Below are 25,489 nucleotides of genomic sequence, written 5' to 3' on the forward strand. Positions count from 1 at the left end.
ATGCGAGCAGATATATCAAAGTATGTGCAGTGCTGTACTGTCTGTCAGCGCACAAAAGCTCGGCGCAAGAAACCAGAGGGCCTCATGAGCAGTCAGTGGGCAACATCACCCATGGAAGAGCTCAGTGTTGACATTATCGGGCCCTTGCCATCTACACCCCGGGGCCACAAATACTTGCTGGTCGTTATTGACAAATTTACGAAGTTCCCAGAGCTTTTCCCTCTACGAGCAGCAACAAGTGCGAAAATACTGGAGTGCATGGTGCAAGTCTTCTGCCGCCATGGCACACCTGTGGCCATCACCAGTGACAATGGCAAGCCCTTTGTTAGCACACTATGGCGCAACCTCTTGAAACACTGGGGCATCAAAGATCGCCACACAGTGCCTTACCGGCCGGCTGGCCAAATGGTGGAGCGTCACAATGGCACAATTAAGCAGTGTCTACGGGCATACTGCTCCAACCACAAAGACTGGGACCGGCACATACCTGAGATCGCCCTTGCCATGCGTACTGCCGAGAGTGTTGTCACCGGATATACTCCAGCATTGTTGTGTTACGGCCGCGAGTTGCGCACCCCATGGGAACCTACAAGTGACAAGGAAGACACAGAGCCTCCAAAAGCAGCACACCATGCACTTGCTGCGGAACTCCAGCGGTGCCTTGGAGAGGCCCTCCAGTATGCTCGGTCACATCAACAACCATCAAAGAGGGTGACCTTGTGCTCCTGGATTCCCATACCTTGAGTGATGCGGCCAAGGGCGTTTCGGCGAAATTGGCACCGCGGCGAAGTGGACCTTATTGTGTAATCAAACGATTAGGTGACAATAACTTTGTTTTGAGCGATCCTGCTACAGGACGTCATCGAACTACTGCCCATGCTGATCAGTTGATGCTCTACCATGAGCCATGGCCCCTCCCTACCAGCACAGCTTCACGATTCGAGGGGGGGGAGAGTTGTGACGCGCAAGACCCGCGGCAAGCCAGCCCAAGACCCATGACGAGGAGCCGCGGTTCTCGGAGGCCAGGCGCGGGATCGACGGTAGTTGACTGAGCGACGAACAGGTGGCGTGAGTGCGGGGAGGACAGCGGCGCGAGCGGGCGGGAGGAGTGTGGTTGTGTGGTGCGGAAGGTTGGCGTGCCGGAAAATAAAGCGGTAGTTCGGGACCACGTGTGGCGTGTCGTCGATCGTGACAGGCTATTCACTAACATTGACAATCATCGTTGGCAGTTTCTGCACAATTTTAGGGTTGTCCGTCCGTGCGTGCGTGCGTGCGTGTGTGCGTGCGTGCGTGCGTGTGTGTGTGTGTGTGTGTGTGTGTGTGTGTGTGTGTGTGTGTGTGTGTGTGTGTGTGTGTGTGTGTGTGTGTGTGTGTGTGTGTGTGTGTGTGTGTGGCTAAATATATTGCTGAGTGAACCACCCTCGGGATATGACCAGTGTCACATGATGATAATGTGCTTGATTACACTTGCGTACTGACAGTGAAGTCTTTTGTTGGATGTTTTGTTATTTGAGTTGTTTATAAGTGTTGGAAGGATAATTTGGCAGCACCACTCATGAAGCCAGAGTAGCAGTGGCAGTTTTATATCAACAGTACCGTATATCACTGCACCTTTTACCGCCAACTTGATTGCAGAGGATCAATGATGTTCTGCTTAAGGCGGTATGTAATTGCACAGGATTGCATAGGTTTGGGTGTCTACTAAAACAGATGTTTGCTGTGTATGATTCTGTAAGCACTAACACTAGCAGATATCTGGTTATTATGCTTAAAATGATATTTCACATACAATATGAAGAAAACTACCATATTGGTGCATGAATAATGCGACCGCAATGTAACAAGAGGCGACTTTCAGTATCTCACAAAAATATAAATAAATGTTGTCACAATTATAACGTGAAGTGATGCAATTGGAAATGGCACATAAAAGGCGGATACCCACTGAGCTTTATCCATCGCTACCACAAGCTTTTGTCACAAAGTAAAATGCAAAATTATGAGTGCATGTACAATTTACTTGTTGTCACTTCGAAAATCTTTCTCAATGTCAGCAAGAACAGCGGTGGTGTCCATGCCTTTAAGGTTATTGGACAGGCAACGCTTCAGAAATGGCCACGTCTCTATCAAACACGGCAAAGCCTTCTATGCATCGGCGATTCACAGCATGACTTCAAAGACTGATGCAGTCTGTTGGCGTCAGCTGTTGATTGTCGTCTTCCAGCCACTGATCATACTCCCTTTGTGTGAGGTCTTTGGAAGACTTGTACGATGACATGCACCCAGGTATGACCAGATATGACAAAAAGGTTGTTGTTGGCCCTGTGAGCATGGCCTTGACCTCATTGGTAAGGTGTCCTTCAACTACTTCCAACTAGAGCTGTGCATGGGCTCGAGCCGGCCCGAAAGCCCGGACCCGGCCCGGCCGGCAGGCCGGTCTCGGGCCATTTGGAGATTCTCCTTCTCGGGCTTGGGCCGGGCCCGGGCCAGGCTTTCTATGTCTCGGACGGACCGGTCGGGCTCCCCGATCTCGACTGCGTACCTTATGCGAAAGTATGCTTGTCGTCTCGCATGTAGGTACAGCAGGAAGTGCAGTATATTTATTCATCAAAAATGGAATCTACAGGGACGGGAGAAAAGTACAAATGCCAACAAAAGGCAAATGAAAGCTAGTGGAGGCTCGAAATGCGTTTTCGGTTCTACCAAGTACCGACGCTTTGGAAAAGCCGCCACTTGCAGGCGTCTCCCAGTAAAAAGGCTGAGAAGGGAAGCGTTTGGGAAGCGAAGATAAGGCTGTGTACGGCGCACACGGGGTCACCTTTGCCACACAAACAAATTAGCCAAGCGGCAGCGTATAGGGGGCTTTTCCAATGGGCAGTGGTATTGCTTGAAGACTGGTCGTTGACCGAAGTCGACAGGAAGCCACGTACCCAAAACTTGCTCTTCTTGCTAAGAGGCTATTAGCCATTCCGGCCACAAACAAATTAGCCAAGCGGCAGCGTATAGGGGGCTTTTCCAATGGGCAGTGGTATTGCTTGAAGACTGGTCATTGACCGAAGTCGACAGGAAGCCACGTACCCAAAACTTGCTCTTCTTGCTAAGAAGCTATTAGCCATTCCGGCCACCAGTTCAAGCAGTGAACGAAACTTCAGCGCTGCCGGATTCATAATGCAGGAGCGCTGCACTTGCATTAACCCTTCATCAATGGACAACTTGTTGTTTTTGCACAATAGCTTGGAATAACAAGCCTGTGCGCGCTGCATCTGTATATATTCACGATTTTGTCACATGGAATGCAAGAGTTCAACATTATAAGGTCATTTAAATAAACTGATTTTCCTGATATTGTTTCTTTTTTGTGTCGGCGTCGCCTTATTGCAGGTCGGGCCGGGCCCGGGCCGGGCCTTAACCCGGCCTAAGGCTGAGCCGGGCTGGGCTGGGCGAACTTGGGCTTCTTTAGTGTCGGGCCGGACCGGGCCGCCTGTGGTAGTGTAGGGCCCGGGCCGGGCGCGGGCTCAGAATTGCGACCCGTGCGCAGCTCTACTTCCAACACCACATTGGGAGAATCTTCAGTATCGCACCTAGACGATTGCCCCACACAATACGGATCCGCTTAGTCTTCATGGTGCTTTCTATCCAACCTTTGTCATTGCACCTCTTGTGCATCTGATCCAGGGTGGGAAAGTTTCGTTTTTTTGGGCTTAGCGCATCTTTCTCTTGAATATGTGGAAAGGCGGCAGCTTACGTTCGTCAGCAGTGCATGCTAACATTGCTCTTATCTGTTTCTTTTTGTTGAGCATTGTGCAAACACGTACCTCTTTGGTGGCACGCTCATCCACAACATAACCAGACAGCATATCCAACAAGATTGGAGTCTCGACAGCATTTATGATCGGGCCTATTGGGTAACTGCAAACCCTATGCATCTTGATAACTTAGCATCTGAAACTCCAGGGGTTAGTGCTCGTACTCAGCTGGGAGCTTTTGGAAGATTGACCTTTTTTTTTTTTTCTACTTCTACACTCGTGTCCGACTGGCCTTAAATGAGTCGCTAGGCATGCCGGGCTCATGCACAAGCTCTCTTGCTGTAAAAGCAATTCGCATAATATGCATACACAGGCAATAACTGCCAGCAATAGCCCAGATTATGCCTACCAAGTCCTTCTTGGTTGCTCGGTAACAGCCTTTCTTGGGCCCACGGAATGCTTTCCGAGTAGGTGCTTTCTGAAAGATGCAATCATGATGCCACAAATTGTACATTCACACAGTCCGGGACACCATGTCATATTTGAATTTCCTCTCTCTCCGGACAACAGGATTGCCTGTTTCTTAAATAAGGCAGCGTACTGATTTCTCCCATGTATTGCACTGTCTTTGTGATATACACAAGGTTGACACAAAATTAACTGATGAAAGCTCGAAGAAGAGCGAATCCTTTCTGGGTGGTTTTGTATTGCTGCAGGTGAGCAGCAATACGCATGCCAATAGCATACGTATGCATCGATTGCCATGTGCACAGGTGTCAGTACACGTTAGGTGTCCTCCTACATCGTAGCAATTGCAGTGGGGCCTAGTGGCTGAGCTCTCTGCAATTTGAAATGCGAAAGGGGAAAAAAAGAAAAGTGCTATGACACAAAGTGCCACGCTATGTTGGTTCACTTTACCCTCCCATGTGTTTTGTTTTGTGATGTGTGAATTTGGCTTGTGCTCTCTTGCTGTTTCACTTTTGTCTCGTGCATTTTGCAGTTATGCTTTAACTAAGTATACATGCCAACTTTTGTGATCATCCACCAGTTTAAGAACTCTCAACCCAGCCATAGACCAGGGTGACTACCTGCTAAAATGAGAAACTGTGGAATGAGCAATGAGCTGTTCTGATGCCTACAGCTCTGTTCTCATCTTTGCAGGCTCGGTGGTGATTCCAAGCGTGAATGTAGCACCCAACCAACTGTACAACTACATCATTGGCCACAACAAGCTGTATGGCATGAAGGTCATACGCATGGTTCCTGTGGTTTGTGACAGCAGCAGTGACCTGGTGAGTAGTTCTGCTTGCTTTTTTACTGAACCTGTTGCTTCTGTGTGCACTGATGCTTTATTTCCTTTTTTTTTTGTATTAATTGCAATTTAAAGGGCATGAGCATGAATTGCAATAAGAAAAGCAGTCAAAGTTTTTAGTGCTTACGGGAACTGTAGAGGGTTGTCGTGACATTACAGTATTTCTACAAATAATGTTCCTTTCTTTATTTTTATTGGTTTATTGTGAAGCGTAACTTTCATAATTGCATAGATATGTAGCAAGCATAGTCATGTTAACTTTGATGTGTTTGCAAAGTTATGGGTAGTCATATTTACGCTGAATGAAGCTTTAGTAAGACTTGAATATATGAGGCTATAATTGTTTATCATAACCATTGTTTTTGTTACTATATTTGCTTTTCTTTTGCACTCCGTAAGCTTGCTACTACTGTTGGCACATTTTTGGGACATGGAGAAGCCTCATACAGGCATTTTGTCGGTGCCCCAAAGATAAGTACAGTGTTGAATAAAGTTCAGTTATTGTTTTTATTTATTTAAGGACAAAGAGTTGCATCACTCAGAGGGCTAAACTACTGATAAATACTGATAAATACTGATAAATTTCTAGTTGATGGCTTGCATAACTGTGTGTCTCTTCCAACAGCCACGCTTGAAAGTGTGACTACACTCAACTTTATAAAGGAGCTTGGGCATTCGCACTTGAAGATATCTTTATGAAAAGTGCTATGCTGCGAAAATTACAAAGCCTGATGTAGTCTAAAGAGCATTGCAAAGAGAGTTGTCCCACCTGACCAATGCTTTATTGCTTATGAAGAAGCGTTCTTTAGCACACTCATAACATCACTCCCCATTGAGGCATTGTGGGCTTATCCTAAGCATGAGAAAAGCATGTGGTTATTGACTTGTACTCATGCCACAGTTCTGTATGACAAGCATTTCTCTCCCATTTTTACTGGAACACAATTTCAGTTCTGCAAACACTACAGTGTTTTAACGACTGAGAAGAATAAGGGCGTCTGAGGGGCTCAGTTTTTTGTTTGTTAAACCCACATGAAGTAAACAGGCGATGAAGCCAGGGAAAGCGTAGAGGAAATTATAATTATTATGTTTCAATAAAACAAAAATAATTGTAAAAGGGGAAATAATAGTAGATTACAGTTTTTAGTGAGACGTGTGGGCTTCTGACCTGTGCTCTTCGGACAAAGGAACAACAACACAGTAGCGCAAGCAATCACAAAGGCATTTATTGCACCTTTCATAGACTAATGCCTGCTAGCCGAGTTGCTATCCACAAAACAAGCCGATGGGCGCGCGACAAATCGTGATAGTTGGACTCACCACGACCGCATAGCGAGCGAATATGTTCGCCCCATCCCTATGCTGGACACCAACACCTGGCCATTCGCGCGTACGGTCACGCGAACGGTTCGAACGATCTTCGTCCATTCTGGGGTAGGCTTCACAAGATGGTCTCACAGAAGCATGGATCGGCGCACGCACAGAATGTCCGCGCCGCTTGCCGAACCCGAGCCAAAGAGAAAGAGCCTTCACCTTTTTGCGCCCAAGTAACCCCGCCGTAAGGTGGCGTTAGCAGAACAACACTCGCACCATCTCTCATACTACCCTGCAAGCATACCGATTGCCGCAGTAAAGCCACGCGGCGAAGCTGGATTACAGGAGACAGGAGCTATGTGAGAAAACGACATATCAGGGGACGTGTGAGAGTCGCGCATCCTCACAGACAACAGCGTAATAAGCGACACAAAAAATTGCAAAGTAAAAGTCGGAGAATACAACTTGCTGAGTTGTCATTGTTGTACTACATGTACTACATGTACTACATGAGACATTGTGAGTACTGCAGTGTGTGTAATACTGAAATAGTTACTACTGCCACTTGGTGTGCACATTGGTCATTACAGTCGCCGACTTATTATACGAACATAGATTATTCGGGCATACTTTATTATTTGGACAGCTAAACAGCACTGCCTCATAGACTTAATGTACAAGGACGACTGAAATTTTGGACACCTTACAGCGCACCATGTGTTAATTCAAACTCTGACTGCATAACCGCAAGCTAATTTGGTCACTGAATGGAGAAGAAATAGCAATATTTTGGTTTCCTTGTGTCGCCAGTAGAATCGCCGGCCTTGCGCTTCCCAATATGGTTTCGTGTATGGGGTGCATACGGTGGGCAAAACAAGGGCTCAAATTGCCACAGCCATGTCAGAAATAGTTGTGGAGGCCTTCCAGTTACACTTATTAGATGTATCGGTGCTCGTATTGTGGCAGGATATGGCGGGTGCGTGCGTGCGTAATTGAGAAGCACGTATGCCCCACGACAGTGGCTTCCTTCCACTTTTGTTATGCTTCACCACACAACGCAACTGTAGTGCGGCGAAGCTGATTTTAGTGCCTCGGTCATTATGCAACATTTTTTACACCCTTGCCAGCTTTATTATGTTGCCAAGAGATCAAGATTTCGTGCAAGCATTGACAGAACTTTTGTCAATCCATCGCAACAACATGACAATGGTCAAAGTACAGGCCATGATTTTGTAGCCATACCTTTGGCGCGATCTTATGCCACACTTAACACCTGCCAATCACGGTCTGCTACTCCCATCAATAAAGCGAGTGGAGTGGAGCTCAGACCACTGACAAAGCATGACAGCAGGAAGAGGAATAGTAGCTACAAAACTGTGGCCAAGGACTGTCGAGGCCAAAGTCAAGCACACGTGCACTCGGCAATATGTTGACAAACTTGGGACGTATTCTCAGATGGCCACTTTCGCAATATTTTGTGTGACTTTCACCGCATGCGCCGATGGGCGGCAGCGTTTCTGGCACTGTGATAAGACACAGTGCACTTGGCACTGTCCCAAGAATGCGTCGCTTGCGCTTGTCATGCAAAATTAAAATTGTATGTGTTCCCGGATGTGTCAGTCAGAGAATACAGCACATCTTTTCTTTTTTGGCCCACTTGTGGAATATGGTCACTTATTTTCTGATGAATTTGATATTTCAGACTCCCGAATAATTGTACTTCATGGCAGGGTCCCCTTTGAGTCTGAATTATATGAGAGGAATAGAGGAGAAATAGAGGGAGAGGGACATGGCAGCGGACTGGTGCACGTCAAGAGAACCCCAGATGGTCAAAATTTATCCAGAGCTCTCCTTTGAGCCCCCATACCCAACTGTGCAGTTTTAGGGCATTAAACCCCATAACCAGAAGAAAGTGCGCATTCTGTTGCGTTGGCCCCTTGTCCATCCTTCATCGTCCTTTATCGCCAAGTTCCCTGACCCAAGCACCTTTTCTCATATCATGCAAATGTACTGCTGCTCGCAGGACACCGAGTACGCCTTGGTCGAGATCTCCAACAAGAAGGTGAGCTACCGCGATGCTAACGATGTGCAGCAGACGGACAGCTTTTTCGTCGGCATCCTCACCATCCACGACACGGCGCCGGCATTCATCGAGCACAACCTGCTCGCCCTGGGCTTCTACATCCTGCTGACCAGCCAGCGGGAGCTCTTCCCCAAGTTTTCCTCAACCACGGGACCTCCCGGCAGCAGTGCCTCTGGAAATGCTGACGGCACCGGCAACGGTTCCGAGGGCTGCTTCCGGCCCGTCCGGACATTGGGAGGCACGCCTGGTGTGTCGCAGCCCGCCAGTGCCGTGCCGTCAAGGCGGAGCTCGTTTGTGGTTGCCTCCGCCCCAGTAGAGCGCTTGCGCACATTGACCATGCTGCCTCCACAGTTGGTCCTTTCTCCGGAAGACGTGGCAGGTGGTGGCAGTAATGGAGCAGCGGTGCCCGCTGGCATCCCTTCCGTGGCGTCGTCAAGTTCTCTGGGAAGCAGCAATGCTGGTGGATCGAGGTGAGTGACCTTTGCCTCATTCAGCACGAAATCTCTTATTCCTTTCTCATGTAAATTTCTTGCACGCGGCACGGCGATTTTTTCACGAGACCTGGTCAGGAACGTCCCCTGTAAATATGTTAGACTTTTTAAAGTAAGATACCTGGAAGTACTCTAGTGCGAAGTAACCCACTGTAGTGGCGTAGTAACTACAACTTTGCCGGTGCTCTGCTAAGCACAAGAGTGCAGGATCAAATTCTGGCCACGGCGGCCGCATTTCTATGGAAACCAAATGCAAAAAAAGCTTGTGTACATTGTACCCAAGCATGCATTGGGTTCTAGCTAATGAACCCCAGCTGGTCAAAACTCATCTGGGTCCCCCACTACGCTGTGCCTCATAATCATATCATGATTTTGGCACGTAAAATCCCAGAATTAAATTTGGGGCAGGGTATACTTCTGCCCAATAAGTGCAACCAAGAAAATATATATATAAATATTCCTATTGCTGCAGCAGCTGTGATACAGCTGGGATGCCTTTTTATGGCTTAGAAAGCAAGAAAAGTTATTCTTTAAAAAGTTTTCATCCCTCTTTGTGATACTGCCCGGTGTGCCAAGTGGCACATAGCCTTCCTGGTAAATGTACCGTGCCCACTTTCATGCTACCTTAATGCTACCATGCTTCACGCTACCTACCTTCGTGCTACCTTCAGTGCCGTCGCATATATTCACATCAAAACAGACCAGCAGCAAATTCCGAGTAAATGATGCTTTTTGCACCTTCTGAAGCCACAACTTCCAACTTTCGTCCAAACTGCTCGTCTCTGAAAGTGGGCATCTAACAAATGCACTGCGTCACCACAACATTGCGTATCAACGGAGTTGAAATCTGAAAGGCCACAGGGTACTGCCACACTGGAACCGTAACACCAGTCACCAGCAAAGCAAAAACACCATTGATTCAAACAAAGAACAAGTTTTTGAGTTTGGAAGACTTGCCTATAGATTGCATAGAGAAAAGAAGGTACAGGTTGCCAATGTAACACTAAAAAGCGTGAGATTTAAAATTTTTTTTTTTAATTGGTCAATTTTGCCGTTATTCAAATGTAACACAAGGGTCTACTTCAAGCTATGAAAATCACGGGAAAAAAAACTTACGCTGCAGTTGAGTAGATACAGTACTTTTAACCCCTTAACTGCTGATGACAAGGTAATTTGTCATCACAATGAGTCTCTCTGGTGGTCATGAACATTCTGCAATTTTTGCACACATGTACATATGTGTAGTTTTATTTCATTTTGACAAATAAATAATGCACAATGACTTTTGCAATTTTTTTCGACAAGGCTAGTAATAGTGCAATAGGGATTCCTGCTACTATCATCATGTTTAGAAAAACTTGGCGCAAAATATACAAGTCTGAAAAAATTCCAAACTCACAAAAATAAAATGCTAAATTAATCATGGCAGTTAAGAAGTTAATTGCCTGTGAAAAAATACAAGAATAGTGCTGTGCATTTAAAGAAATCTGTCATGTTGCTGCATGCATCCTTGTTTTCGATGCATATTGTTTTGGAGTGTCCTTGCAGAAAATTTTTTTTCTCCTGTTAGTCAGAGTGACATAGAGCAACATTCATGAATGAAATCTGCCACACTTTGGTTGCACACTAGATCGAAAGGGTGCGGTATGCATTCAACATAGCCGAAACCAGACATTAAAGTATGGGTGCAGGTGCAGCAGCACTGTAAGGCTCATGCAGATTTGGTACTAAGTTATCATGTAGTCACCACAAAGTCATCACATTTACTGAAAGTTAGATTATAGATAAAGATATATGAGGATCCAATGTGTGTGCGTGTGTGTGTGCGCACGCACGCTTGTGGTCAAGCCTGCATATATGCATGCACATGTGTGTGTTTGTCATCGTGGGAGCTGCTACAGATATATCTTCTGTTGTTATTAAATGGACTGAAATGCTGCCTGATACGGTGTGACTGGTGGCCTACGAATGTACCTGCTCTTTCATAGCGCGTGTATTGCTATAGGTTGAGAAAATCAATTCGAGCTGCTGTTTTCACGAACTGCCATCAATTCCAGGTCAAGAAAAACATCCTTCCGAGGGATTTGTGAGGAGGAAGTGGCCTACCTCGGCTACTACAGCTCCCACGAGACGCTCATGCAGAAGGTGAGATATTTATAGCAACCTTGTACAAACTACATGTGCAGTGTGCTGTGCTAATTGTTGTGGAGGAGCTCAATTTACTTTGTGGGCCCCTCGCGGAGACGTGTCTTGGAAAACAATCTTCGAACTAGTTTTCAGTCACAAGAGTGTTGGAAATGCATTAGAAATTTGCACTTTGAAAAAGCATTTGGTGGAGGAAAAAAAAAATTTACTAGTGACTGGAAACCTCAATTTTCTTTTGCTCAGTCTTTCACTTTAGTTAGTGCAATACCATAATAAAATTTAGGCACAGTTTGGCTTTGGCCAGTCGCCTGTGATGCCTGCGGTTAAAAAGACGTTCCGCATCAACGCCATGGCTGTGAGAGGCTGGCTATCTTTACCAGAACTAATCTGGCATACACACAAATACGTACCCTAGGAAGTTTACGAGAGAATGGTTGCTGCACTAGGCTTTAGTTGGTAAATTACCACATGTGTAATACGAAAGACACTAGTTTTGCTCCCACCTACGGCAGGTCGTTTTTTCTTCCACTTCAATTTCCCTTTTCCTTATTATTTCCACATTTCAATTAAAAATAATGATTAATTCTCCTATACTTTTTCTGGCCTCCATTGTCAGTTTCTTTGTATGGTGGTAAGTAATAAAAAAAGACGAGCCCCCTGATTCCCCTTATTTATCTCTCTTTTTGCATTTCTTGTAACACTGTGCAGTTAACTTGCCATAGGAAAGCTTAGAAACACAATAGGGACTGATACATTTGTAGTGACCAGAGTTGTGCTGCATGCAAAGTAACTAATGGTTTGCTGCTGTGCTAGTTAGAATGTGGTAATTAGAAATCGTTTTGTTGGCTTGCAGGTAATGTCTGAGCAGGCAACGGCTGTGGCTGACCACCTGCGGGAAGTGGTTGCACAGGCCTCGCTTCACTGCCGACGTGACTACCTCTGGAAGTGCCTTATGTGGCGTCACAAGAACTCTGATGACGCCAGCAGTACAGTTCGAGAGAACATTGTAAGTGTACTAATCAATGTGGAAGTCTGCTAAGTGTGAAATATTGGCGAGTTGGTAACTTGTCCACAAACATGTAAGGGGCATGCAGGAATGTGATGTTAAAAGCTTGATGCTTGTTACCTTTTTTTCTCTGTCATTTCCTTGTCCTTGATCAAACCATGTAATGCGTCGTGCAGATAGCTGGTTATCTATCAATAATTCAGAATGGGTGCCAGGGGAAAAGGAGTGCAGTCGAGGACGGCAGGGTGGTGTGGTGAGACGAGGAAGTTGCAGGCATAGGATAGAGCCAGCCGATGTAAAACAGGGGGAATCGTAGGTTGATGGAAGAGGCCTTCGTCCTGCGATGAACATAAATGAAGCCAATGGTGATTCCTTTTTGGCACGTACACTTTGTGCATGCTTAGCCCATGACAGCACACTAACAATAGTATCCCTGAAAGTCAACCGATTGCATCTGCATCACTTTCACGAATTTCACTGATGCCGTTGTTGAGTATAGAGGGCGGTCTCTCACTGACAGGCTCGACCATCCATCAGCTTTGGTGAGCTCACTGAACTGCTGGGCTATGTCAAGACGGTGCCGCTGGACCAGTTGGACCCACAACTGGGGCCTCTGCTGTCTTCTCATTTTGGCTGGTACCGGGGTCTGCTGCGTGTGCTGATGCAGCGATACGTAGACTGCCACTGCCTCTTTGTCAGCCCCGACAACAACGTGCAGTACCTGGTGGGTGTGCTTTTTTTGATCGAGTGGTTCAGTAATCATAATAATAGTAACGATATTGTTCTTTATTATTATTAGGGAACACTGTACATTCATCAGGCTTAAACACTGAGGTGCGCGCTAAAACAAGGGCGTGAGACATTATTGCAGCTAAAAGGACGCACACAAACCATGGACACTAAGGAAACAATCACGACAACATGGGAAGCACTTCTAACTGAGGTACCGCATTTACTCGCGCACTCGCACCCCTTAATTTTGGCGTCAGAATTCTATTTTTTTCTTTCCCGTGTAATGATTGCACTCTGAACTTGTCGCAGCAATATGTCGTGTGCCAAGTCTAGCTAATGATTATCATGCTTACCATCTGTCGAATGCTACGCGAACGACTCTTGAAGACATACCAAGCGGTCTGCACGCACCCAACGTTCTTAAGCAGATGCCCCATTTCATTCCTTTCATCACTTTCCGCACTTCCATGAAAAAAAAGCTACCCCCAAACTTGCCTCCGCTTTATTATTTGTAGGCTTCATAATGGTTTTGGTCAACAACAACAACATAAAGGACGCCTTTCGATTCTTCTCGTCTGCACTCATGGGCACGCAACAAATCGTGAGCGGCAACGATAATGGCCGCGTTTACACTGATGCGTTGGAAGTGTACCCTATTCATACGCTGATGCTTGTAACGCAGCTAAAATATACGCCCACCCTTAGCGGAAACGTGCCGTGTTAGGATAGCAGTGAAGACAAATGCCGCAGTTTCCGTAGCATGCCCGCCATGTGTTTCTGTGTCACTGGAAGCTAAGCACGCCCATCCATTACTGTCCCCTCAAAGTGGACATGGCTACGTTATTGTCGCAAACATATCGATATTAACGATAGTATTCATTACTGATGTGGAAGAAACTGTTTCAATGCGCGTAATGTACTCACGAGAAGAAAAATAATCGCGTTCGGCGCGTTCGGCTTGCTTCACCGACCGCCATTTTTGTTTTGGTGTCCTGCACTGACAGCGGCAGCCGCCTGCTTGTCTTCCCGCAGCAAATGCGGGATGAAAAAAAGAAAACGTTCCTTTTCGTGGGAAATTTAACTCGTGTAATGATCGCTCCCCTGAATTTGTGTCAATTTCTTTGATAAAGAAGTGCGATCATTATGCGAGTAAATACGGTATTTAGAATGCAGACCCAAGAATAAATATTAGGAGTGTGTGAATACTGAATGGTTGATTTCAAATTGAATATAAGATTGAATTAAAAAGAAAGACGTATATTAAATTAAATACGTTTCAAAATATGTGTCACGACATTGAACCTTTACAAATTTTGGTGTTGGAAAAGACAGGGCTTGACATGACTAGCTTGTTACATAGAAAAATGTGACAAGCTATCAGTAACTTGGGCACACAGAATTCCAGATATACAGTACGGTCTTCTCTTACTAAAAGAAACTGCAAATTAGTGTGCCAGCACTGATTTCATATCAGTTCTAATATGTACAGTAAAACCTCGTTAAACCGTACCCGCTTAAACAGTAGTTTCGGTTTAAAAGTAGTAAAGTCAATTCCCCGACTCAGCGGCCATTGAACATAATGTATTTAGTATCCGCATAAACCGTACCAGCTTATTGCGTACGCATCGGTTAAAACGTAGCGTTTCCACTTTTCGTCGCGCAAACACGGCGGTGCGTCGTCTCCGCCGGGCGGTCCGGCAGAACAACAAGCCTCAGAGATCGGTACAACGGCCTCCAAGCGCCTTGTGCGTTTGCACGTGAAGCCGCATCAACATCAACATCATTTCGACGCCGTTCCAGAGAGCGAGAGAGCGTCATGGCGTCGTGCAAGCGAGGACTCGCGTCACGTTTCCTTCCTCCGTGACTCGCGTCATGCCGAAGCTCGGATAAAAAAGACGCCGGGTGCTCAGCATAGAAGAAAAATTAGACATCGTCCGTGCTATCGAACGTGACATGAAGAAGTCGGCGCTGGCCCGCGACATGGATCTGCTGTTGACTACAGTGTGTGGCATTTGGAATGCGAAGTTGCTCGGCAGCGCTGCTGCGACCGCAAAGAGATGTCGGCTACGAGGTTCGACTTTTCGCCATTGTTGCCTCTGTTGTTGCCGAAGTGTCGACTAGCGACAGTGATGAGGACGACACGGAAAGCGACAGCACGGGCGATTCAGGCCCGACAGTGGCAGAAGCTGCGCGTTACGTCAGCCTCGTGAATGCAATCGTCGCAACGAGAACAGGGGCGCGATAACGTAACTATTCCAAACGAAAAGTTTTCCGAACTCCGGCACCCGGCAATGAAAAAGGCGCCGCGGAACTTATGCAGCACTAGTGCGCGCGTGCACCGAGAATACGTAACGCCAACGAGGAATCTGCCGCGCGAGTGTTTGCCGAGAGGAGGGGGGCTGGCTGATAAGCTGGCACGCAGCTTGAGTAAGTTTGAGGCTGCTGTCGTCGTGCTAGGCCGCCGCGGCATCAAACGAAAATAACACTTATGTCGCGCGAAGTGAATAAATACTGCATGTTTTTTCCCCTTCCATCGCACTCTCTCTGAGTTCCGTTTTCTACAGGTAAGTGGGCGATCTCATGCTATTTCGGTTAAATAGTACTACCGTTTAGTACGTACTTTTTCCGAGCTCCGGCCGACTACGGTTTAACGAGGTTTCACTGTATAAAGGTCTGGAAGATATTCTTTATGAATAGAATGTCGATTAAATATAGTCATTTGCTTTTTTCATTATGAAGCTAAATAATTAGTGACATTTTGTTCTATTGAATACCAATCAGGTACTCATTTTGGTAGTGGACCTGTGTTCTGTAGCAATCTTCTGGCAATCTTTTGTTGCATAGAATGTTTTCCTTTGAAGCTTTCCTCCAAGGTACAGGAGGGCTTTTCCATCTTTATGGCAGGTGTATTATCGTTAGGTTAATCTTCTTGTCTTCTGACGGCTTGCTTGAAGCCACAAAAAAGACCAATGTGCATCTACGAGCAGCATCGCGAAAGAGAGGCTGCCGTACGATTTGTCCCCAAGAAATTCAAGCAACTTCATTCCGTACACGTGCTTTCTTTTGCAAGGCACCCTGTCAGCTTTCTGAATGTCGTGCAACTGCTGCAAATAGAACTGCATCGATTCGGCACCAAATTGTGACTTTAGTCGTTGACGCCCCACGAATCAGCACCGATTAGGCCTAATAGCCTAGACAGTGTGGCCATGACTAGAGAGAGAGAGACACAAAAGGGGAGGAAAGACGGAGGTTAACCAGTGTAAGTATTGTCTGGCTACCCTGTGCTGGGAAAAGGGGTAAGGGGAATAAAAGGAGAAAGAAGAAGGGAAAAGAACTGAGAAAAATTAACACAGTAATGCGATGCTATGCACTACAACATTCAAAGACGGTCGCACAGTTCGCATGCCCTTAAAAACTTCAGCAGACCTCTTAAGGCCTTGAGTCCTGAAATCCGTCTGGACTAGTGTCCGTGGCCATGACGAAAATTCGCTGCTGTGAGTAGAAGTGCATTGAATCTGAACCAAATCGTAACTTTAGTCGTTGACGTTCAATGAATCGGTACTGACTAGGCCTAATGGCCTAGGCAGTGTGGCCATGATGAAAATTCACTGCTGCAAATAGAAATACATTGATTCTGCACCAGATCATGACTTTAGTCAGCAACACCCAATGAATTGGCACCAATTATGCCTGATGGCCTAGGCTGTGTGCGCATGATGATAATTTGCTGCTGCAAATACAGAAGTACCTCGATTCTGGACCAAATTGTAACTTGAGTCATCGGCACTCAACGAATCGGCACCAATTAGAATGGCCTAGGCTGTGTGGTCATGATGATAATTCGCTGCTGCAAATAGAAGTACCTCAATTCTGTACCAGATTGTGACTTTAGTCATAGATGCCTAATGAGTCGGCTTAGGCTTAATGGCCTAGACAGCGTGGCCATGAGAAAAATTTGCTGCTGCGAATAGAAGTACCTCGATTCTGCAACAAATCATAACTTTAGTCATCAACGTCCGACGAATCGGCACCGATTAGGCCTAGTGGCTTGGGCAGTGTGGCCATGGTGAAAATTCACTGCTGCGAATAGAAATACATTGATTCTGCACTAGATCATGACTTTAGTCAGCAACACCCGACGAATTGGCACCAATTATGCCTAATGGCCTAGACTGTGTGCACATGATGATAATTCACTGCTGTGAATAGAAGTACCTCAATTCTGTACCAGATTGTGACTTTAGTCATCAATGCCTCATGAATCGGCCTAGGCTTAAGGCCTAGACAGCGTGGCCATGAGAAAAATTTGCTGCTGCGAATAGAAGTACCTCGATTCTGCACCAAATCATAACTTTAGTCATCGACACCTGACGAATCGGCACCAATTAGGCCTGATGGATTGGGCAGTGTGGCCATTACGAAAATTCACTGCTATGAATAGAAGTGCATCAATTCTACACCAAATCGTAACTTTAGTTGTCGACTCCTGACAAATCAGCACCGATTAGGCCTAATGTCCTAGGCAGTGTGGCTGTGGCCATGATGAAAATTCGCTGCAGCAAATAGAACATCAATTATGCACCAAATCGTAACTTTAATCATTGATGCCCGATGAATCTGCACTGATTAGGCCTAATATGGCCTAAGGCAGTGTGGCCATCACGAAAATTCGCTGCTGCCGATGTGGTAACAGGCCATAAGCCGTTATGGAATGCTTTCTGCTAATAGGCTCATATGGGTAGCTCATCAGTGATCGTTCCCAAGATCACATGTGTGGGGTAGATTGATGGTTGTTGAAGCGACTTTAAATTTGTCACGCCGGCTAATCAGCCCAATCTTCGCATATGCTTTCGCACTTTCTGAAATTTACATGGCTTTTGTTGCTGTTTCGCGTTGCATCATTGTTTTGATCAGCCTTGTTGACCTGAACGAACCTTGTGCTGACAAGTGCAGCCCCAGCCGACAGAGCGCCATTCCGCAAAGTGCGGCGTTCGGACACCGTATGTGCGATCCTCGCATTGGGCCAATGTCAGGAAGCGCATGCAGCAGGGCAGCAGCACTCGCAAAGACAAAATTCACTGCCGCATCCACAACATGCTAAGCACTCCTATTGGAACAACAAAGTGAGGCGTTAGCTTGCGCAGCATTGAGCACTAGAGGCTCTGCGGCGCACGCAGCACTATGTGGGTCTCTACACCGAATATACCGAACGTTCGAAAAATCATATAGTAGATACTGAAATGACAAATCGGATTATTCAAATGTTCACTATTTGATTCGGTTCAGTGGTATTTCAGTATTTGCGCAGCCTTAATAAACACACACATGATCGCATGTGCAGAAGGCATCAATGGCACCTGACCGGACAACCGGCATTCGAACAATCTAATCTCGGAGTTATACAGCTGTATTGACATATCACTTGTGTATGCACAATCTTTTTTATGTAGTAGGGCTCCATCAATTCTCATGCTTTCTGATTCTTGCTCCTGCTAAGAATCTTTATAGCATCATGAAACTGCCCTTCACGCTTGCAATCATTGAAGTGCGCAGGCAGGTGTGCCAGTTCATTTTTCTTTAAATTAAGGCCACATTCTGTGGCTCATTCATTAAGGCTGCCTCCCTTCAGCAGCACTTGTGTCTCACAACAAGTGCAAACTAGACCAACAAAAAGTTGTGAAGTTCTTATTAGGAACGCGACTGGAAATTTTAATGAGCAGCCCACAAATTCTACAAGCAACGGGATGCAAATGTCAAGCTCAAATGTGTTTATAAGTGGAATTGGGTGCCCCGTGTCCCACTTTCAAGGGATAGTCTCACTATAAGCACATACTAAATAATTTTTGCTGAATCATCACACGTGCAACCAGTGTTATTGCGTCCATTAACTGTTGCATGTTATCATTAATGCGCTGTCATTCTTTTATACCTGCTGCTGTTGATAAGTGGCCATGGTGATTTGCTGTGGCGTTTGACAACCATACAACAGGCTGCCAATTCTTAACCCTTTCCGTGCCGTGAAAAATCGAGAATATTGTATGAAATTTACCAGAATTATTTTGTTGCTCAGTTTGTAGAGCTTTTTTTTTTGTTAACAAAGGTGTACCATTTTCTTTCACTTCAGTAAGGTTTATTTCCCAAATTTCGTTGAATAAAGGTTTAAAGGAAGCTTCCTTGCACATCGCTGAACTCTTGTGGCACAGTGTCCTGAGAGGCTCGATACACTGCGAAAAAAAAGAAGCATACGAAAATAAAATGATCTAAACACTGCAAAGAACGGTAACACAGAGAAGGGAAACGCGGTGGTGGTGCAGGCGGATTTGCCACGTCGATGGAGAAACACTCCCAGGCAGCAGCAGGATCCTCTAGTCCATCCACAGAATCCTCGTCGTCAGAGTACTGGAAGGCGAACACTTTACATTCTCTTTCTGAGCAAAGCTCTGCAGAGCATTCTTCTGACAAGGAGTAGTCAAAATACTTCCCTTTGCATGCATTATTATTCCCATGTGGCAGAAAGGCATCTGTCACTCAAGGTGTCGGAAGAGGCGGCAATAGAGAGCACGACACAATGGCACAACATGGACAAGTGTGAACATGTAGTGTCAAAAATTGCAACTGTGCACAGTTTGATTACTATAATCGCCATCGGTTCACTGTGTGGGACATTTTTGTTCGTGACAGCTATACTCGTCAGCGGTAAAGAAAGGGTTAAGATAAAAATGTAGCATGCCCCCTACATTTGCGATTAGAAAAAATGAGTAGTGCAGAATTTTTCTTCACAGAGGGAAATTTTTTTTGATGAGCTTTCATAATGAAACAGCGCATCATCGTTGCCATTTGGGAATCATTGGCCACACATATCAAGCACACAGGGGCGGTGTTGTCGAGCGATCACTTCAGATACTGCGGTCACTTTTGCAAGACTCTGCATCAGACTTGTTGAAGTATGTGCACAGTGCCAGAATTTATGCTGATGTATTTTGTGCCGAGTCGCGCAAAATTTCTCGAAAGTCATGGTATCTCCGAAAGTTATTGGCTGAGAAATCGCTCTAGATCGTAGTCGAGCACAGTATAAACCAGTAACAATCTTCACAAAAACATGCTCTGTCGCCATTTTTTGATGACGATGACGCAGCGTCTGAGGGCTTGACGGTAGGCTCTAGCCGATTTCATGAACTTTCGGTTTTGTACCCGAATGCAATATGCAGGCAGTTTTCGAACTCAATCTCTCAGGAAAAAGGTGCGCATTGTATTTGGGTAAATACGGTAACTGCGTGGGTGCCTTCTAAGTGTGCTAGATGTGAAATAGTTGATGTTGTCACGTCTTGCATTCTTGTTGAGAGTTCTTGCAAGGAGTTCACATTCTATAAACTTGATAAACTTGTTGGGGAATTAAAAATTATTCCGTTCTGCAGTTATATGCTTTTGACGATTCTGAAGATGCCAGAATAGTTGAAACTAAATATTCATTGGACATAATTAATTGATACCTGAAGGAAAAAAAGAGGCTATGACGTTCTGTCGCAGAGTATGAGGTTGCAGGTTCAATTTCCGGCAGTGGTGGCTGCGTCTCAATGGGGGCAAAATGTGAAAACACAGAACACTCTTGTGCTTAGATATAGGTTCACAATACAGAGCTTCAAGTAGTCAGAATTACTTTAAAGCCCTCCAACTTGGCAGCTTTGGGACAAAAAACGCCACGAATCAATCGGCGAATCAATTCTTCCTTTTATGCAGGTGGTCATGTCCCCAAGCTGTGCAGACTCGTTTATTCTGCTGACGATCAACACCCAGCTAAGCCGTGCTGTGAGTAGAATTGCTACACTTTGTCATGCACTGTGCCTTACAGATGATGTGGCCACTTGTGGCCATTTGGCACACATAGTTTACAACATACCTGCTAGCTCTCTGGAATTTTTCATAAAGTTTATGAATTTTGGGTTCATTCTATGATTTTGCAAATTTTGTGTAAATTACTTGCTGTTCCCATAAATTTCTATGTATTACCAGGGATACCTGGCACAAAACTACATGTGACAACACCCAGCTTTGCCCCCCCCCCACCCCCCCACCCTCAAATAGATAAAGGAATTCCTCGCTGCACCACAGATTGCCTTCTGCTGGTGCTGACATGTGGGGCAGAAACTTGGAGGTCAGCAAAGAAGGTTCAGAAGAAGCCAAGGGTCGCACAATGAGGGATGGAACAAGAAACTTATACATGTAACATCAATAGAAAGAAAGGCTGTGTTGGTTAGGGAGCAAGCAGGGTTAGCCAACATATTAGTTGAGATTAAAAAGACAAAATGGAGTTGGTTAGGTTATATTGCCCGAAGGGCAGATAACAGGTGGTTTTTAGAGCTACAGGATGGGTGCCAAGGGAAGGGAAAAGTCAAGGACAACAGAGAACTAAATCGTGCGATAATATTAGGAAATTTTGCAGGCATAAGATGAAAGTCAGTTGACGCAAGACAGGTGTAATTGAACATCGATGGGAAGGGCTTTTGTCCTGCATTGGATATGGACTAGGAGGATGCTGATTACATCTTGATTAACTGCGCATGGCCCCTTCTAGGATCTGCGCCTCGTGCACCGGGAGAACGCCCAGCAAGAGAAGTCGTCTGTCGACAAATCCTCCTCTGGCCTGGCCACTCTGCACGTCCTGGTCGAGGAACTTGTCACCACGTGCTGCTTCCACGAATGGGCAGGCTTGCTCACTTGACAGGACGCCATGGAGGAGTCGGTCCTCCAGAACGCTTTGTCTCTTCCGACCCATCTTATGTGATTTATTCCGTGAGCGATGATTTGGCACGTGTGTAAATCCCAACAGTGCTGTGCACCTTGACATCCGGGTGCAAATTGACCTTTCTTCAGGTTGTGGGTTGCACACGTGTTCTGCCATAACATCAACAGATAACTCCATGATGATGACAGGCAGGCATTACAATGCCAGAAAATGTTGCCATGGATATCACCAGGCATGACACCCTTGTCAGTCAGTCAGGCAAAATAATGTTGTGCCAAACAGCGTCTTCAAGCTCAACTTATCTTCAAGTGCTTTGGTTTGCATTAACTCACTGAGTAGCTGTCAGATGCAACAAGTCGATTTTGAAAAATTTTTTTCACACCAAGCAAACAGGTTTCTTTTTTATTTGTAACAACAAATCATGGAGCTCAAGGCAAACGATGAAGCTAGCCCCTTTGTGCATCATATTTGACATACAAGAAGTGGTCTGGCTCATCTTGCCACCGCCATGTTAAATGCTGTGCAATTCCAGCAGTTCATAGCTCGTGTGCTGTTACCTGCATGGTGATTTGTAACTGCATGCAGCAGCTGGAACTGTATGCCGAACGATCATTCGAGCACTGGGTATTAGCAACAAGAAACTTCAGTGATGTGGTGTCAGTACTTGTAACGTCACTGTTTGAATGTGGTCGCATTGTGAATCTGAGTGTTTTTCATGAGAACGATTTGTATGTATTGTTCCAGCCAGTGGAACATTCATAAGAGCTTGCTTCTTATGGTGCTCTCTAGTTGAAGCGCGGTAGGTTGTGTCAGTTTAATTGGAGCGACCACCTGCGACGGCGAGATGACAGTCGTTGTTTTTAAAGAGCAACCACAAGGAATGCGCTTCCAGCACATTTTTGACGTGAGATCACCTGAGCAGCGGTGCATTTATTTTGCACTCCGTGATGAGTGTGCTTGTTACCAAGAATGTGTACTGCTAGCAAGCTGAATCTTACCTTACGTGGTGTTTAAGCTGTTAAGCTTGTACTGCAGTGATCAATTCCAGGCTGCAAAGAAATTGGGTCTCTTTCTTTTTCCCCTGGAATCCTTCGTCCATGTGCTTTTGCTGGTGGGTGTACCACAATGTTTGTGTGTCGGTTGGCAAATGCATGGAACACGTTACAGTCAGCATTACAGTGCATCCATTAAGCAGTACAATATGGAGGCTGTGATGCTGAGCAGCAGCTCGTTAAAATATGTCGAAAGCCAGCTCCTTGTCTCCCTGCGATCTGTCTAGTGCTGCTTTAGTGCCATAACTTCGTGACAGAAGCTTTCTTGTCATATGTTCTGAAGTACTACAATGAAAAAATTGACACAGTTTATTTTATTTTTTCTTGTGTGATTGAGCAGTTTTGACCTTGTCAATCACGTTACATCTTTCGTGCACCCGCAATAGCAGATTCATCTTTTAGATTTCAATGAAACAGGCCGTCAGCTGTTGGAAGCTTAGCATTTCTTTTTTACTCAGTCCACTTACCAAAGCTTTTTTCTAGGAATTTTTAATGTGATACGAAGTGCCATGTTTGGAGAGATGGGTAGAGAAAAAGGAGGTTGTGTTGCATGGATCATTTTCTAGCAAGTTTTATAGAACCTTGCAGCTTTTGAGTGTAACATAGATGGTGTTGTATTCGTGGAGACAGTCAGACTGTAGTACCGCACTCACTCAAGAAATGATCAGTACCGCATCTTCGTTTCTTTAGCTTGCCATAATGCCTTGCTTTCTTTTCAACTAATGCTTGAAATTAAAATTTCTGTGTATCTGTAGCTGCATGAGCGCATGTCATTGATGGGAATAAGTGTCATGGCGTTCTGCTATAAGTTCACTGCTTAGTAAGCCTTGCTGATGGAATTATTTCACCTCGTGTTTAGACCTTACATAAATAATGTTGCCAGGATTGCTTGCCACAGGAGGTAATATCTTTTACTATGCTCAAAGAGGTGCTGTTTTTAGCAATTGAGAAGTCACTTTTATAATTGCACTTTCAAGGCTAGCACCGTAACATAAGTGGCACCTGCTTCTGGCCTTGTTATGTGGGAGTCCCCTGTGCAAAGAAATTTCAAAAGTGTCAAATGGGAATAGTTAATTAAAAGTATGTTTGGCTAATTGAGAATATCTTGAAATTGAGAGTGTTCAGCCTCACCTTCTGGTGTAGACCTTTACAGTTGACTGCAAGAAAATGATTTACTTTTCCAATATCAATAAATAAAATTATAAAAAAGAAAGTTCAATCAGTACCAGCCTGAGGTCTGTTGCAGCACTGCTAGGGTTTGAGAGTAGAGAGCTGGCCGCAGAAGGACCCCTTCACATTTTAAAACAAGTCTCTATACTTCTCGCTAACGTATCTGAGCTGCTATTTCTTCTTCCATGCTCAAGCTTGGTGACACGTGACCATGCTTATGTCACGTAAATGTACCTATTCCTTTTTTGCATGTCTGCAGTGTTTCAGAAACTGAGATAACTGCAACAGTGACATTCCCGTCTCGTACTCTAGCTTTGCAAGCACGCTTCGTCTTTCCCAGTTACTTTGGCTTTTGACATGCAGTTTTGTACAAATTTTACAGTTCTGTGGCTTCATTCTCCGTTCACTCATACCTTTTTCTAACACACTGCTTTAGTTAGAGGAGGTGTAATACAAATGTCCACTTGCTTAGAGCTGTTGCCATTTGCCGTCTTTGAGGTATATCTGGGGCTTTTGCAGCTTGTACATATACTACCACTACAAGGTAAACTGAGGCGGACGCTTAAATTGTGTAAGTATGGGAGTGTGGTACTTTTTCAAGTGTATTTTGTACTCCCATAGGCAAGATTGTCTACTGTGATATTTGGGAAGACAACATAGACGAGCTGCAAAACGTGACATCATTATAATGCATTGGTGTGGCACGGTAAGTTTCGATGTAACAAACATTATGGCTGTCTCCATTGAGTGATGTGAGCGAGTGAGTTCGTTGACGTAATCGAACTAGTGCTATCATGACAAACTATACTGGCATGACTTGTGCTTGAGATTACCTGCAGCTTGTCTATACAATAATACATTTGGGTGTAAATAGGACACGTAGTTAGTGATACTTGCCATATGAAAGTCTGATGTAAATAATAGCCCTTTATAGAGTTTTTTTATTGAAACGTGAAGCTTCTTGCTCTCAAATAGCCTTTGAAGAAAGGTGACTAAGGGTGATTAAGAACTTGCATTGCCCATTTATCTGTATTTAAGTTTGCAACACAGCTGTGGTAATATTGGTTTAACTTCAAGTTCTCTAGTTTTAGTATTTACTGTTTTCATTGATGGGCTTTCTTAATTAAAGGCCAAGTGCAAGTTCGTTTCTTTCTTGAATTCTTTTCATGTTTGTATTTCATGACTTATATGGGCCTGCACAGTGCTGTGACGCTTTGGATGGCAGAAATTTTGGTTGGTGCGGTGAATAAGTAGAAATTAAGAAATAAAAATAAAAACATTGTTAATGTGCCTGTGAGGTGCACTGTTTCGTATGAAAACACTTTTCTACCACGGAGTGTGCGACTTGCCTGTTAAAAAGTGTTTTGCAGTTTGTGTACATGAACAGTCAAGATTCAATAAAGTCATCATTTCGCTGGAGTAACATGTCCCTATTACTTTATACTGGCTTCATGCTTTTACTGCTTACATTTTGGTATTTTGGCATGAATAAAGGCCTCTTCACTGCCTGGGCCTGCCTTCCTGGCCGATGCTTTCCTGCTGCCAATTAACGATCATGAACGCAACAGTATGGCAGTCATAATCAGCGGCTTCATCGTGACATTTTGTACAGCAGTGGCAATATGCGGCAGCATGGTTGGTATCACTTGCCAGCCAGAGAACGGCCACCTACACCCCCTGCGTCAGGACCCAGAA

General features: G+C 45.1%; 1 protein-coding gene across 2 annotated transcripts in view; it reads left to right on the forward strand.

Annotated features, from left to right (window-relative positions):
- LOC126518382 (KICSTOR complex protein SZT2-like) overlaps positions 1-25,213 on the forward strand; it is a 256,520-nt gene extending 231,307 nt beyond the window's left edge. For both annotated transcript variants that reach the window (XM_050168245.3, XM_055064554.2), the window contains 7 exons: positions 4,908-5,038; positions 8,396-8,925; positions 11,004-11,091; positions 11,945-12,097; positions 12,618-12,821; positions 20,567-20,635; positions 21,402-25,213. In XM_050168245.3, coding sequence (XP_050024202.2) covers positions 4,908-5,038; positions 8,396-8,925; positions 11,004-11,091; positions 11,945-12,097; positions 12,618-12,821; positions 20,567-20,635; positions 21,402-21,548 — 1,322 coding nt within the window. In that variant the 3' untranslated portion in view covers positions 21,549-25,213. The remainder of the gene's footprint in view (positions 1-4,907; positions 5,039-8,395; positions 8,926-11,003; positions 11,092-11,944; positions 12,098-12,617; positions 12,822-20,566; positions 20,636-21,401) is intronic.
- Positions 25,214-25,489: the final 276 nt, after the last annotated feature.

This window comes from Dermacentor andersoni, chromosome 11, assembly GCF_023375885.2.
Source record: "Dermacentor andersoni chromosome 11, qqDerAnde1_hic_scaffold, whole genome shotgun sequence".
Lineage (NCBI taxonomy): Eukaryota > Metazoa > Arthropoda > Arachnida > Ixodida > Ixodidae > Dermacentor > Dermacentor andersoni.